Source organism: Melospiza melodia, chromosome 1, assembly GCF_035770615.1.
Source record: "Melospiza melodia melodia isolate bMelMel2 chromosome 1, bMelMel2.pri, whole genome shotgun sequence".
NCBI classification, from domain to species: Eukaryota; Metazoa; Chordata; class Aves; order Passeriformes; family Passerellidae; genus Melospiza; species Melospiza melodia.
In genome coordinates, this window is record NC_086194.1 from 29,100,916 (window position 1) to 29,118,717 (window position 17,802).

At 36.5% G+C, this 17,802-nt stretch overlaps 1 protein-coding gene across 7 annotated transcripts in view; it reads right to left on the minus strand.

The window, feature by feature from the left end:
• The window catches only part of DGKB (diacylglycerol kinase beta), a 377,865-nt gene that overhangs the window by 76,626 nt on the left and 283,437 nt on the right, over nt 1–17,802 (minus strand). For all 7 annotated transcript variants that reach the window (XM_063152328.1, XM_063152337.1, XM_063152375.1 and 4 more), the window contains one exon: nt 4,838–4,928. In XM_063152328.1, the coding sequence (XP_063008398.1) occupies nt 4,838–4,928 (91 nt within the window). The remainder of the gene's footprint in view (nt 1–4,837; nt 4,929–17,802) is intronic.

Consider the following 17,802-nt stretch of genomic DNA (forward strand, 5'->3'; position numbering starts at 1 on the left):
ATCACTGCTAAGGGAAAACACAGGCTGTGGAGCTAAAGAGGAGGCATCAGTGATCTAAAACCTTTCCAAGGCTCACTGGACACACAGAGGTAATCTTAGTCTATGGGATAGTCCCTTCAGTGATGGAATCATACCCATCTTGTGTCACTAGTGTGTATTTCTCATGCTTCCTACAGCAAACCTGGACTTTAAGACATTTTATACAAGCATATTTCTATGCCAAATCTGGCTTCCAATAAAAAGGGACCATATTTTTCACTTCTGGAGAATGGCTCAGGGATCTTAACATATCAGCCTGCCCAGCATTAAACTGCAGCATTTTCTCAGGTGGTTGAACCCCAACATTTGCAAATACAGTTCACCTGAGATACACTGGATGAGGTGAACCCAGCTTAATACACCTAGCCTTCACTGGCTGTAATTTACTCAAGCTGAGTCCTCCTCTCTACCAACATTAGGAAGTTCTTAGCACATATAAAATGTAGCAAAATACTGAAGAACCTCCAGAGGAGAAAATAAACCACAACTTCACGTTACTACAGTGGAACCTGCAGGTGGAAGGCAGAGCACCCAGTTCTACTCATTAGTTAATTGAACCAGCCAGAGCTGCCTAGGATTCATGTACTGGCACCCTGGCTAGAGATGGAGTAGCTTCATTCCTCACAACACAGATAGAGAGTATGGATATCCTGACAAGTCTTACAGACCACAGTGTAGAGCAGCCTATTTTTAAAACATTTGATCCTATTCCTGCAATGTTCTGCAGGATTGTAGAGGATCCAGTCATCCATTTCAAATTCATTAAGGGTATTATTTTGCAATTCCAACACACAATAATCAGGGAGAAAATGGGAAAAATAATTAAGCATTCCTCAGTAGAAGTCCACTGACATCTTGCAGCTTGCTGCCCTGTGGGTCACTGGCACTTCTTCCTCTCTGCCTAAAACTTTATTGCGGCTTTGAAAAAGAAAAGCCAAGTACAACGCAAGAAAAACTGTGAATAATTGTTTATTCTGAAACTCTCTGAGATCATAAAACAGAACTGTATTATAATGCACACACATCTTAATTCTTCTAAGAAGAGCACAAATCAGGAGAGAGAACAATTTCAACACTTAGATTTCCATTTCATAGTTGCTCTTCAAGAATCAAATTTCAAACCTGTGGATTACATTTATACAGGGAAAATTTTAAAGTCAAAAGGCATATCTGAAAGTGAATTGGCAGTTGTGGCAACTACTGTAATTCAAAGTATAACTTTTTAAAAACACTTTTCTTACAAGAATAAAGGCCTAGGTTTTCACTGTCATTTTTGGAAGCAAATTTGTGGTTTTCCTTGTATTTTATATGTATTAAATACTAAGATGATTTATTTTGCTAAAAATTCTGCTCATGTGTATGCTCACTTACTGCTATACATTCTAGATAAACAGATATTAATTTCATAATTAAAAGTAATCTTGTGTAAATACCCTGCAGGCCTCAATGAATCAAACACATACTGTGTGTCAGGCCTCCCACTGTCTTCAAGTGGAATGTACTGGCTGGATAATTAGATAGTACATATTTTTTAACCTTATTTGCATGCATATTATATCTTTTGCACACTGACAAGCAGCAGTAACAACAAAAGTCAGATTACCACAGGGAATTCCCACAAAGAAGTCTTCATTTCTTATAATTTGCAGCCTAAATTAAAATAATTTGATCTTTGACAAGGATGAAATGTCAAGCAGAAGGGGGTCCTCTACAAGCCACGGCCTGTGGCTTCTGAAATCTGCCTAATTTATGTCAGTCACTTCTTAATACATATTTAAGTATTACACGAGAAAGATGATAAATATGCAATCTGACACCTTTGGTATTTCCCTGCTGTTAATTTATAAAGGTCTGGCGTCCCCCAAACTGACTGGAATTATTTAAATAAAAGAAGAATTGTGAAATAGGATGGTGCGGGGTCTAGCTTCCATTTTCACTCAATATTGAGCACAGCAGGTAGTACACTAAGACAATTATGTGAGGAGGCCTCAGAGTCCCCCAGTGATGAGCAACTTTCTGAATTAGGAAAGAAGCATTTCTTTTGTTCATACACAGACAAAAAGTTTGCCCTACAGGTACCTCTGCATAGTTCTAACACATTTATATACTACAAAAACGAAACACACGTGTTCTGCTCATTTTCTTTTTTCTTTTATTTCAAATAATGTAATGATGCTCTTAAAAACAAAAGCCTACTTTTAAAATGTGGAGTATGCCTACCTAGACAAAAAAGAAACTAGCTCTTCTAACTCTTTTTTGCCTTCTTTTCCAGCCTCATTCACTTCTTGGGTATTATTGTTTACACCTTACTTATCATATCAATTATTTTCAGATAATCTCTCTTTTGAGAAAATACATATCTATGCCTGAAAACAACTGATATTAAGGCTTTGCTGTGAAACCAAGAGCAATATCAGGCAAGTGTACAGGAATGTTTTAAACTCCTTTCTATTACCCATTAACACCAGGTGGTATAGAAGGCTTACACTGCTCCCACTATGCTTATGCAGCATTGCAGGTATGGTCCATGCCACTTTTACACCACATCTATACTTACTCTTGTTAAGTATCTTTCACATAGCTTTCTTTTTTTTTTTTTTTCTGAAATGGAAATAAACTGCAAGTTCTCTAAATGGTAAAATCTTCAGCCTCGTTTACTGACACATTATTATTGAAAATGAATAATTAATTTTGTCCTAGTTTTTGTTTGTTTGTTTGTTTAATTTTGGTTTCTTACCCATTAGAACCTCTCCTCAACTTCTTACATCTGATTCTGAAAACAAAAATATATCTTATTCTGGATAACATAAAAATGTTATGCCCAACTTTGTTCTGCATTTCACAAAGAAGAAAACATACAGAACATGAGTAAAGAATGTATGTCAGAAAAACCAGCTTAATTAGGTTAGAAATCAAATACAAGGCTAAACAAATATTTGCCCAGAGAACATTTGATCACTGTCTAACAGCTCAGAGATACAGATCCTTAATCTTCTCAGGCTTTGTTCATTCAAAATTTGGCTGTACAGCAAGCACATTCTTTGCGCATTTTATGTGGAGTGAAATGTGGTCTCATGCACCAACCTCCCATTTACAGTGACATCCCCAAGGGGCATCAGGTTAAAAATCAGACTAAAATGCTGACAATATTCAAACAAGAAACATTAGATACAAGCATACGAGCAACATTGCAATTTAGTCATTGTAAATAAATACACAAATAACCACCTCCTAATAGTTCTTGTAAACCTTGGAAACTATACGTTTTGTTTCTAATTGTATGACTAATGGTAATGACTAGGATAGATGAAGTGAGTATTAACAAAAGTGCCTCATATACTGGCAATGTTACCCTTTTTTGGTATTAGTAGTTATTAACATGAATACATAATAATTACACAACAGACTGCAGCACCACCACAAACTTGTATACCTACTTGCTTGCTTTGTGATGTTAACATTTAATCATTCTTTGAATGGCTAAAACAATAAAGTTCACATCTTAATATGTATCAGGATACATGACTTTCTCTAGATATCAGTATTTTATTGGGAAAGCCTGCTCTTCAATTTGTATTTAATCAAAAGGTACATTTAACTTGCAGTTTCTTCAAATCTAATCAAACCAGGTAAGCATTTCTTCCGATAAATAACAAAACAGTTTTCATGCTACATTTGCTTACACTCGTGTGTGAAGCACTCTCTTGGGAAGCAAGGGTGATTTTTTTTATTAAGTTTTTTTTCTTAAGACTTTCAGTGGAGTTTTGTTTTATTTTTATTATATTTTAATCCAACACGTGAGGAGCAGGTTTTCACTTCAAAGAGAAACATAACAGCATAACAGGCAAGTGTGGCACTGCTGGTCTTACAATTTCAGTCTCAGTATTCTCTGCTACTATTCTGCTCTCAGGTACATGGTTCCTTCAGATAATTTCAGAATTCACCCTTCAGGAGGCTTTGACTGAACTCTCATAGCTCCCACCAGACCTCTATGAGTGCCTCATGCTACTATACAAACACTCCACTGACACATGCAGATTCTCATTACTACTGGAAAGGAAAAGCACCATAGTCCTCTTGAGAAATTATTTCATTATTTAACCTAAATTCTCAGGTTTTTATCTTCACTCATTTCTCATTTTTCATGTACTTATTCATAAACATCAGATGCCCAAACAGTTTATGTAATTCAGCCACTTATTCTAGCAGCCATCAAAGTGGCAGTGGCACATTATTTTAAATTCCCATTTTGTCTGTAAGTATCCTGTGTCTTTTTAGTTAATGTTCAATGTATAATGGAATGATGACCCCTTGTGCAGAGAGAAAAGCTATTTAATGAAGGGGAATAATTCAAAAAATATATATATTCTTTAACCTTTATTCAGGAAAGTACGTACAATTTTAGGGAATTGAGTTTTAAAGGTTATAAAACCTTGGGACCTAGAAATAATAGGATTATTTTTTTTTTATTTTAATCCTGCAGCAGCTCTCACTCCCTCCAACAGTCTTTCATTTTTCCACCTGACCTAGCCACACTCCCTATTGATTTCTAATGTTATACTTCACCTCTTGACCTTGTCTACTGTATTAAGACTTCACTAATCATCAAACTGAACTTTGTTCCAGTGTGCAGGGCTACACTACAAATAGATATGATAAAAATAATATTTTGGAATATAGGGTCGAAAGGATGTGCACTGCTTTGCCTTGTTGGATTCAGGCACTCTGCGCCCTTGCTCCCTGTATTTCAGCCAAACTGGTGACATTTCAAGGATAAAGGCAACAATTAGTTTCTTACTTCTATTTCTACAGATTCATGCAGCTTCTTACAGGTGGCTGAGAAAGTTTCCGAAGTGCCAAATTCAAAATACCAAAATTTGTTCTTCATTCTGAAACAAGAAAAAAAAAAAAAAGAAAAGAAAAAAAGAAAGATCTTATTCACTATCAATATGTGACAAAAGTGATCATCCTGTCTTCCACTATAAGTAATGGCAAAGGCTTGGGAACATGTGACATCCCATTTGAAATAGATGAGCTCATAATTTTCAAAGCTTAAATGTTGGTGTCAAGTTGTATGATATCCCCTAAAGGGATAACAGGAATATGTTGAACTGACAGGTTCAAATGTACCTTTGACTTTTCTTTTTCAGTGACTATCAGAATATTTTTTGTCACTTAACCAGTGACATGCCTCAGAAAAATGTATCGATTTTATCTCATGTCTTACACCTACTATATGATTTCTGATTCCCAGTTAACATCTTTATCCTGCAGAGCAGTAGAATGTGCAAGCAGGGCAATCCCATCACGAACAAGAGCCAGGAAAAAACGTAGCTTGCCTTAAGCTAGTTAAAAGGCAAATGCCTATTGTAGATGATGACAGATGAAATAGTAGAAGGAAATAAAAATTCCAGATCTAACAATCTTTAGATATTTTGCAGAAGGAGAGCTGTATTACCAGGTAATTCACTCATAGACACATTTTAAATGGGCAATGAGACCTGCATCTTGAAGTTCATTAACAGGTTTCAGAGGAAAATAAAACTGGATTAAATGCCAGTAAATTCCTTAGTTTATCATGACAGCAGGCACAATTTACACTTTTTTCTTTTTAAATACATAAAGATTGAACTTCTGTTTTACCAGATTTATTGCATACTGTTAAATACAATCAGGACGCCAACAGCATCATTTCAAACAAGTATGTGTACTTTTTGTGAACTCCCATGAGTAATTATTATTCTGTAACAAAAAAAAAAAAGAAGCTAAACAACCACAACAAAAGATACTGAATTAGAATTCATTATTACCACTTAAGAATCAGATATGAACACAGTTTCTTCACTTGAGTAAACTGTTCTCTGACACAGGCACAGCACATTGTACTTCTAACTTGAAAACAAGAGTCTGCATGAGCTAGAAGTACAGAAGAATGAAACCAAAATGTAGATGACTGTAAAACATGTCAAAAGTACAAATCTTACTTTTAATTACTTCAAATTACATATAAGAGACTACTTAATTGCTGTTAAAATCTACTTAATGATTCTTAAAATCACAAAGTAAGAAGCAGTATTGCAGTACTGGCCATTTCCAGAAACCTGTTTGTGTAAGAGCCAGCAATTCCTGGTGCAGCATCAGAAGGCTGTAAAGATGTCCAACCTGGCAGCCTGCACAGAGTTGGGAAGAGAAGAGTAATAAGGAAATTACACAATTCCGATGGAAAAATTTACAGGAATTTCCAAAGGTTTTTACACAGAAAATCTGAAAATATTTGGAAACTATTTTTGAGAACCTTCTCTCAGATAAATGGCATCTTCACAAAGGAGCTCCAGTAGGGCTCTGGCCTGATTCAGGTCCAGATTTCTCAAGCCTATGAATGGAAGTGATCCAACCATGCTCCTCCTATACCTGCATTTAGTTAGCACACTGCCATACTGACCTGGGATCAAGTGCCCTATTTATACCAACATACATGAAGAAATTTAGAAACCTTTTGTTTCCAAAGAAATGTGAACTATGTCTTGAATTTCCATTGGGTACCTTTGGAAAATATGGATGCCTCTATTTTCCCACTACTTTCTACATAGGGATGATCAAAAATAAAAAACAAACAAAAAAACCGCACAGCCAATCAACCAAAACACAAACAATCCCCTCCCAACAAACTAAAACCCCAAACCAACCAAACAAACAACAACAAAAACCCCAATCAAGATCCCCAAACAAACAAAAAACTTCAAAAAAACAAGACCAACAAAACCTTGATGTAAACATTCATAAAATAACTTTGTAATGTCTTTTGATCCTATTATTAAGATAAAAAGCCTATTTGTCTTCTCTTTATAACCTTTCCTTTTCCTATTCAGTTATTTTTACCCCAAATGAAGAATCTTTTCTTCTTCTTTATTTAAAAGACTGCTTTAAATTGACTCACTTATTAGCACTCTATATTAAAAAATCTTTGACTTACACAAAGTTAAAACAGACATATATTTTTGAGTCATTCAGAATATACTGGGCAAATTCAGGTATTTTGAGCTCAGCCACACAAAACCCAGCATTGTCAATGCACTCAAGGATTACTAGAAAATTTAGATCTATAAATCTAAATTTTGTAGAATCTTACAACTGAAGATTAAGTACATATTTCAGGTGAGGTTATGATTTCTGGCAATTTAAATATAACCTATAAGAGTCTATCAGGCCAAAAAATGTATTGTGAGCCTGTTCTCCATTCTCTAGTTGACTGTCTGTTTTTAAGCATAGAGAGATAACTTACTTGACAGCTTTTCAAATGCAAAGATAGATGTAGATACAAATAATTTTGTGCTTCATTTTCAAATAATGTACCAATTTCCTTTACAAGCCATGAAACAGATTAAATTTTGTGGTTTTATTCAAATGTATTATATCTTTTATTGAACAGAGGATTGTATTACTTTTCATAGAGATACAAAATGGAGTTAAACAAAGAACTCCAGAGAAATTATACAACCTCTACTTCATATCTTCCACTTGCATTCCTCTTTCAAAGAGGTAAAGCTCATCTGCTTATCAATATAACAGCAAAAAGAAGATTAATGAACTATTCTCATGGCCACTCTAATTTCTTCCACAATTTAAGTAAATTTTAGATTGCTAAACAAATACATATTTAATTACAATTTTGCCACATTAAAACTGTATGGAACTGAATCACAGGCTGCTGTCATGTATATTTTCTCTCTCCCAGAGGAAATGATTGAGACTTTTCTCAGCTTTTAAAAGGAGATGACCAAAAATAAGTTTGAAGTCTGCTCCTTCTTTCCAACATTGGTTTTGTTGGAATAGGAAAGGGAATAGATTATTCTACAAGAAAGAATTTGGTTTTTGGGTGTTTTTTCACATGCTTTGATCTAAATTTTGAAAGACTTTACAATATAAATAAAACATCAATCATGATTAAAGCCTGACCTATCTTGCTATTGTATTACAGTATGTCAAAATATACTGCCTACAGGTGTAGGAATGACAAAACAAAACTGTACTTCAAGAACCTAAACACCTTCTATGCTGCCAGTGTTCCACATTTTCAAGTATTGGTCAATGTTCTGATAAGTGGAATAATCATTAACAGTGATGAAATAAATTTGCACAACAGCTGTGGAAGACTGAAATGTTAATGGTTAATGACTCATGCAATTGGTCATTTGCAAAACCAGCAGGTGCTTTGCTGAGGCCAGGTTGGCATCCACCAACCAAAGGGCAGGAGGAGAGGGTTTGGGTGTGTGGAGGTGAAACCTAAGAACAGCCCAGGTGCCGAGGGGGTGAGCACTAGAGGAGGACCACAACAAACCAGTCTGTTTAGCAACAGGCTGGGGTCTGAGCCAAGTAAGGGAAGAGGCTGTAAGATCTCGCTACATGGGATAATGCTTTTTATTGTGCCCATGTCCTCAGTTACATAACTTGCTCAGGCATAAAACACTGGTTATGGGGAAGTACCAGGACAGGCTTGAAGGTATTTGTCCCTTCTGATGGGGAGTAACTGGCTAAACCAAGTGGATGTGAAAAGGAGGTGTAATGTCTTAGAAGATATCATAAACCATCAAATATCCCCAAAGTGCCCCCAGCCTCCTTTTTTGGGCCTTCCACCAGAGGACTGAACATGATCCACAGTGTTTCCATAGACAAACTCCCACCCCAGGGGAGGTACCTTGGGTTCCTACCTGAAACTGAAACTGAACATAAATCAACTCACTGAACTATATGTCTCAGGGGCTTCCTCACCCCCGACAGATCAAGACTGTGGACATCACTTCAACAAAACAACAATCAAATCTCATCACTGGATTCATGGGTGGTAGCATCCATGTATACATAAACACTGGTCATTCCATGTCATTTCACTCTGATCTAACCAAGGGATCTGTTAACAAGAACCTCAGTTACTCTCACCTTCAGGGGTAGGCCCTAACAACATTATACAAGGGCTAATACTGCCATTCCTTACAGTATTTCTATGCTGTGGATAAATATCAGACTTAGAAACTTAGATATGTTTCTTGGGAAACTTCAGACTAATATTTGGTAATCAAGGCAAAATAATCAAAATAGTCTGTGATATGGGTTTGCTCCATTATCAGTTAATCAGAAACCCCCCTACTGCTAAAACTATTTTATATAACCTTTCTGATTAAGCAATTACAAGGCATGTCATTGAAAAATTGTCCTGTATCTAAATATGGAAATAGTAAATACTTTATTCAACACCTGAAGAGCATCTATGCTTCACTGCAGTATGAACACTCTGTCAGAACATGTGGAACAATAGACCAGTTATGGGCTGCTAATAAAAGGTCACAATAAAAGGAGTACCTTTAACTTCAGTAACAAATTCTTATTCTGGGATTTACGGTCTTCACTTGAGGCAAGAGCTTACTGCTACATTTGCAAGTTTGCTACACTTTCTACCATATCCTATTTACACTTCTTATATCTACTGTTTATATTTATTTTATTTATTTGCACTTTATGCAGTGTCAAGCTTCAATGACTTCAGCTAAAATTTCTGCATCAGAAAATTTCTGTTATTTTTGTATTGTTTTGTAAAATGACAGCTGAAATACTTAGACCATTTTTAAAACAACTGGATTAAAAACATGTATAATTGCTTATATTAAGAGTGTTTGATAACAACCACTTTGAACTGTTTTAACAGAGCTACACTTTCTGAGCAGAGATTTAAAACTTGCATGAGAATGGCCTTGCATCAAGAATATCCCTCTAGCCATCTGCATGAAAATAAATACAGAATTTAATCATATTATGACCACTTGGAAATAGACTCTGGGAAGGCTTATTTTGCCATATTCTTTGGCAGAGAAACAACTAATTTTTGTCTCCAATTCTGTCAACTTTTATCCTTTAATCCATACTAGAGATTTTTTTTACCCAGGAAAGTACTAGAATTCTTCAGTCTTCCAAGGTAAATTCCTTGAAAAGTCCACTGCCAGGAAGTAACCTCTAATACAAATCCGTGTAAGAATGTCTGCTCATGGACAAGCAAAACTTTAATTCCTCCAGAAAGTATATTGTTCCTCAAAATATAATCTCCTAGCTCTGCTTTCTGAAAATACCTTTTTAAAGACTATTCCACCTTTGTTGCAGAAGTACTGTTTCTTTGTCAGTGAGTGTCAAGAGTTGATCTCAATCGGTATCATAAACTCATAGAATTTTCAGCATAAAGTTCCCATTCTAAGAGCAGCATTCATGAACAACAATGTACAGAATGTAATGAATTTAAAAAAGAAAATTCTATGGCAGGAAAAAAAAAGTAGCAAGGAAATCATAAAGAGTAGATGCTTATCATCTCATCCACCACAAGTCTCGAAGGTGCTCAGAGACACAGACTCATGCTATGTGCTATGTATTTAAAAGAAACAGGTCTCTTTACCTTCCTTTTCTCCCTTGTTCACTCTTTTGTTCCAAGCAAATGTGGAATAATGTGTAGAACCACCTCTGCAGGGAACCAAAAATACCAGAAAAGTGTGCTGAAATGGAGGTATATTTCCACAGAGGAGAAACTGTGAGCAGTACAAAGGGAAAAAAGGAGAGGAATGAGGAAAAGATAGGAACTTAATTTTGAAATGCATTGAAGTTCTGCAGCACTGAAAATGGTATGATGATAAAGTACAGAAAAGAAAAATAAAATAATCTTAATGGAGACCTACATAAAAACACGTATTTCTTAAGGTTGACAATACAGTAATACGGTCTAAAAATGAAACCAGGAGTATAGGAAACATCATGATGGGCAGAAAAGCTGAACATCTCTTCCAGTATTTTGTCACTGACATTGGTTATTATTACCAGACATGACAGAGGATAGTATAAAATTCCATGTAGTATACAGCTAGGAGTAATCTAGCTCTATTATTATTGATAATTCTAACAAATTGAAAACCACTACATTCAGATTAGACACAAAGAAGAATTCCTTTACTATGAGGATGGTGAGACACTAGAACAGGATGCACAGAGAAGCTGTGGATCCCCCATTCCTGGCAGTGTTCAAGGCCTGGTTGGATGGGCCTTTGAGCAACTGGTCTAGCAGAAGGTGTCCCTGCCCATGGCAGTGGGGTCAGAACAAGATGATCTCAAAAGGTCCCTTCCAACCCAAAGCATTCTATGATTTTCATTCAATTTGTGGATACTTACACCATAAAGCAAAATGAAAGTGATTCCTAATGTATGGGGGAGAAAAAAGTCTCTTTGGGATAAACAAGCTCACTAAGGTGTGTCTGAAGTTGCTGATATTGGTTTAATGAGTCCCACCTGCAAGACACATTCAAGAGCAAGTGACAGAGGCACTCTTCTCTGGGCTGGCTGAATGGCAGGGCCCAGACACTGATGGTCAATGGTGCCACATTCAGCCAACATCCCATCATCAGTGATGTTCCCCAGGGATCAGTGTTGGGCGCACTCCCTCCTATTACCTTTATGCGTTTGGATGAGAGGCTTGAGAGTACCATGAGCAAATCTGCAGACAACACCAAGTTGCGCTGCTGTTCCGATCTGCTGGAGTGCAGGAAGGCTCTACAGAGGGACCTGGACAAACTGGACTGATGGGCCAAGACCAACAGCGTGAGGTTCAACAAGACCAAGAGCCAGGTCCTGCACTTTGGCCATGACAACCCCATGCAGTGCAACAGCCTGGGGGCAGAATTGCCAGCAAATGGCCCAACAGAAAAGACCTGGGGCTTTTCTGGTCAACAGCTGCTGAACAAGTGTGGCTGAATGCCGCTGCTGAATGCAGTGTGCCCAGTGGCCAAGAAGGCCAAAGGCATCTTGCCTGTATCAGAAACAACGTGGGCAACAGGAGCAGGGATGAAGTTCTTCCCCTGTACTCAGTACTGGTGAGGCCACACCTCAAATGCTGTGTCCAGCTCTGGGCCCCTCAATTCAGGAAGGACATCAGGGAGCAAGTCCAGGGAAAGGCAACAAAGCAAGTCCAGGGAAAGGAACACAAGTTTTGAGAGGAGTGGCCGAGGGAGCTGGGGTTGTTTAGCCTGGAGGAAAGGAGGCTCAGGGGAGACTTTATTGCTCTCTACACTGCCCAAAAGGAGGAGGGTGTAGCTGGGGGGTGGGGGGAAGGGGGTGTCAGTGTCTTTTCCCAGGCAACAAGTCACAGGACAAGAGGACCTCTGTCAAGCTGTTGGACATTAGGGAGAATTTCTTCACAGACTGGGTGATTAGATTTTGGAATGGGCTGCCCAGGGAAGTGATGCTCACCATCCCTGGAGGTGTTTAAGGAATGACTGGACATGGCATTTAGTACCATGTCCTAGTTTGGTCATAGGTTGCACAGGATAATCTGATTATCTCAGAGATATTTTACAAACTAATTCATTCTGTGAAGTAAAAATTTACAGCATATTACATGTCATAGAGATTGCACTTTGTATTTCTGGCGATAGAAATATCTGTATACATATTACCTAATTAAATACTCAATACTGTATAAAATAAAATTTCAGTTGCTAAAAATATTCAATGTTTTCTAAAATTCAATATAAGGAATATTTTTACCAGGTCTCTCACAGTAGTTTTCAACAGACAACATATTTTCCATCTTTTCTTACAGTTCATAAATCTATTATCTAGGTAATTTTATACTTAGGTAAAAATGATTTCATTGCAGCACATAATATATATTAATAAGAATGTATGACTTTTTCTAATGTTCTTTTCTTTCTACTTCTGTCTTAACAATCATATAATTCCTGTTCTTCTTTATAATGAATCATACGCAAAGGTAAGGAAATAGCCAGTGGAGATGCACATCCATAAGAGATTTATGTGTGACTGGCATGATTTTAATAGAGACATCTTTGTCAATTTTTTCCTTTTTCCATTACCAACTGTACTTCTGGCAAATCTAAGTGCTAATCTCCTATGGCACAGAGCATAAGCAGAGGCCATATAGATAACTGCAGAAAAGCTAAAATCCTCATAGACCAGTTCTAGTTTTACACAATAAATAACATTTTCAAATATCATAAAATGATACCACCCATGGTTGAAAAGCTACCCCGTAAGTACTTATACCACTAAGTAATACTCTGAGATCATTTTCCCCGACATTTATCAGTTCTACTGCTGCAAAGCTGAATTTGACTCCATTTTCTGTTATGCTTTATAATAGTTTTGCACTGTAGCTTACAGTTGTCCATGCAGCTTGGCTGCAACCTCCACTGCCCATCTGCCTGTCCTCCTTTTTCCAGTTCTTTGACCAATTTTCTTAAAACTCTCTGCATCTCCTTCCAGCTGCAATTTTCATCCTTTGCCCTGATCTATTCAGTTCGAGTCCTGTCTTCACCTCTGCTCTCACATCTGGCCAAGAAACCATTCTGGACACCTTGCTCTGACCATTTTCAGTAGTAAATGTAAGTCATGAAAAGTTGCAAAAGGGCCTTGCAGTACTTAGTGACTGGGGTATAAAAATGTAGATGACATTTAATGTGGACAAATTTCAAGTGATGCATAGAGAAAAATAACAAAATAACTGTAATTTTACAAACAGGAATTAATTCTCAGTGACAAAGTCTAGATTTACAAATAGCTGAACTAAACTTTCATCTCCATAGAGGGATTAATGGTGGGGGAGAAAGAAAACCACTTCTTATCTCGGGCTCCAAATATCCATTTGAAATATTTGTACAGACAGTTCACTTATGAATACCAGTCAATTCACACACATCAGACAGGTACTGATGTTCCCAAATATCATCTGTTTTCTGTATATTTGCAGACAAAATGTGCAATGAATTCACTGGAGGCCTGTGCACTGCTTCCTGATTTTGTTGAGCTTCAGATCAGAATGTAATTTGATCAGGTTTCTGAGACAAACAGTAGACAGACCAGAAGTGCTCACTCTGCCAGGGTTACCACAAAAAACCAAGAAAATAAAACAAAACAAAACAAAAAACCACAAGAGCAACACCAGGTTGATAATCATACATACAAGCCCCAATCTTATGTGCTATGAAGCCTGTTCTTGTTTTATTATGATGCCTTTCTTGCATACTCCCCTTACACATTAGACTCCAGCAGAGAACCTACTATTAACATCCATATGAAGGAATGTTTTTTTTTTTCTAAAATACAAGTAAAAATTTCTATATTGAAATATAAACAACACACCCTAAAAATTTTAAGATCTTTGGAGCATGTGCTAGGTACTATAATACAGAAGGAACTTCTGAGTTGTGCCTCAGGTTGCTTTGTGGCAATATGCAACAAGATGTTAATGAGGAAAATAAAAAGTATTTTCTCCAGAGTTACAGAAAAGTGGCTTACTCAACAGAGACTAATTATTGGATGTTAACCTACAGCAACTGTTATGAAACCTAGCTATTATAAAAATTGTGATACCTGACTGACATAGTTTACAAGATATTTTTCCATGAAAAATCGTACTGTTTCTGGTCTATGACAGTAATATCTGTTTTAAATACGGATTTCTGATGCTTGCTTTTGAATATATTGTTTTAACAAATTGATTGCTAAGCCCAAAATATAATTAAGTTTCTCAAAATATTCACCTAAAAAGTGTCTCCATTATAGCTGTGATTTAATCTGTCATTTTGCTCCCCTAAATAAACATTTCTGTTACACTTAAATCCTTCATGTCCATTCACCATCATGAAGATTTCTGCTCTTAACATTTTACGTATTTTTATGCTTATATTTTTTTCAGTTTCTTTCCCAAATTCCCCAGTCTTGGGAGCAGATGCTGAGGCACCAATGACTCATTAATCTCAAGAGGTTTTTTATCATGAACAAAAATAAAGTCTATGAACAGTTTCACATTTACCAGCCTTGGTCATACTAGAGAACCAACAAAGCTCATTGAACAAAAGCAAAAAAAAATACAAAAAAAGCCCTCTCTGTATATTATACTATATAATATACAGAGCAAGGACACAGACCTCCACATTTTATCTTTTTATTAAATCAGAGAAAAAAAACAATATTTCTTTTCCTCACCCACTCATATGGATATGTCAAAACAGACTAGGTACACCAGTAGTACATGTAAGATATTTCAGAGGTTCAGGGACAGGTTTGAAGGAAGAACTCCTCATTGGCTGCTTCACATACAAAACTGTAACTTTGTTTTAGAAAACTAGCAAACTAACAATCATACAAACCAGTGCTGTTTCCCTGTAAAGCGGGGGATGGTATGCAATTAAATAACCTTTTTCTCTAGCCGATACTTTAACTCGCTGAAAAGCTGGAGTATCTCAATACTTTATATTCGACTCCTGCAAAAAAAATCCTTCCATTACCATAAAGTACTTGAAGCACCATGCTTTATATAATTCCCAAGTAGGACACAAAGGGAAGACTAGGTGAAGAGAAAAAGAAGTAAACCATCAAATGCTGTAAGGCAAATAATGAGCATCTCTTCTGTGACGATACACAGTAGAAAATCAGACTGAGTAGAAGATCTTTGACTAAATCTTTCTCCTTATTATTCCTCCAGAATTATTTAAACCTTACAGGTTTAAACCTTTATAGGTCAGACTCTGCCTGGGATCCAGAGGAGTTCAAAATTTATTTTTCTGCTGAAGAGCTGGTTTATGAGTTTAGGAAGCCTTACCCATTTCAAGTAACATCTCCAGATTCCCATTCTATGAGAACTCCACCTCTAGGGAGGAGGCGGCTTGCCTGGGATTTAGTTTAACACCACACTTCAGCATGTCTATGCATTTGTCTGCCTGTGAAGTAGGAAGACACTGTGTTGCCCTCCAAGACAAAAGTCATCCACTCAATGAAACTGAAGGTGTGAATTACCAGGCCTAAGTAAGCAGAATTTCTCTCCAGGCTTCAATGAGAGAAATAACTGTTTCTCCACTGACTGCAGTGAGAGCACTGACATCTAGTTTATATGCAGGTAGACACTTTTGAGTCCTAGATTAAGCTCTCTAATCTGAAACTGAAAATCAATCTTATTTCAAAACACTTAATCTAGATAGAAGACAGTCCTCCCAAGTCCTTCAACATAAAGGAAGTCTCATTATTTCTCACTTGCTAAAAGATAATTTACCCAAAATATCCTTGCAAGTATTTAGATTCATCTAAGACTCCTATAGCTATGGATTTTCCTAACTCACCACAGAGGAATCCAAGATCTGAACCCAACCCACCTGTGTTCCCTGTAGCACATTAAAATAAAAAGCCAACACAAGCTGTCCCTTCTCTCTAGTCTTACCTTCAAGGAATTTTAAAATAGGCATAGAACCTGTCTTTCTTTTGGGGAAAATGCATGGACACTCTGCTACCTGCTTTGCTGGATCTCAGGAGTAGGAGACAACAGGCAGGTGAAACACGTGGGACAAGCTTCATTCTCTTTGTGGAAAAAAAATTCATAGTTGTTAAATAACTGTACATTACTTTCTATTTTGTAGAGTAGGATGGGATGAGTTTTGCTTTTAAAAGGCCACTGATTTTTTAAAAACCTGAAAATATTATGATTAATGCTATATTTGTGAGTCTGTATTTTTAGGCAACTTTTTTCCCCTGAAGATTGAACGCAGTCATCAGCTGTGGTTAAAAATGCTGTTCTGTAAATGTGCAGAGACTTCAGAATGCATTTTTAGTGTGACAGAAGGTCTTTACTTAGTAGAAATCAGGACTTAGCATTGAAAATGCACATGGTAGCTGTATAAATAATAAATTCTACTACTATAATTACTTACCATCTTATCCTTCACAATAAAAATTTAGAAAACTTTCTACATTGAACAGCACCTTAAAGGACAAGGCAGGATGCCAGGCAGAGAGTACAGCTAGAAGAGTATAGTGGTTTTGTCCTCTGTACAAAGCAGAGTAACCAAGGATTGTTCCTCCAAAATTGGATAATTTGGATTATCAGCAAATATCATCTATATACCCAGCATGTAATAATTTCATTTATTAAATGTTCATAGTAAGACCACTTATTCTTTACTCCTGTGCTCTATTAAAATTCAAAATACATGTAAACAAGCAGAAATCAATTAATTTTTCCAAAGCATATTTAAAATAAATCTGTAAAACATTTCCTTATATGCCTTTCATGAAATGTCCTTGTGATTATATACATTCCACTTTGAAGAAGTCTACACAGACCCTTTTGACAGGAATATACACAAAGATCACTTTAAAAATCTGCCTTTCTAATTTTTTATAGTCATATGCTACAAAAATAATAAATTTAGCACCAAGGTCTACTAGGATTCTTTTCTGCACTCAGAGAACTGGTGAAGAATCAACCTTTATGGGTGATAATTCTAAGCTCTCAAGCCTAGTAATTAGACCTGTGCTTCTGCAGAAATTATATTTGTCTAGTTCAGTGCCTTTGATTTTACTTTTTACACTACAGTTCCATATTGCATTTCTAATCATTACTTCACCCCAGCTTTTTAAAATCTCTCACAGCTCCATGCTACCAGCTGTTGTTTTCTTTCCTAATGCACTTCACTTGGAAAGAAGAAAAAAAAATCTAAACCCAACAAAAACCTCCCAGATTTAGATTTCTTTGAACCTCATCCTTACTCACTGCATCTCATCTTCTGAAATAAATGGAAGTAATCATTTTGTGCTTTAAATTCAGTAATACTTTAGGACTTAAACTTGTTAAGGAAATTGAATACAGGGAATGACAATACTGTCATTTGGGGGCATTGATCTGATTTCTTCAAGTTTGCATAATTTGGACTCTATTTCAGTATAAAA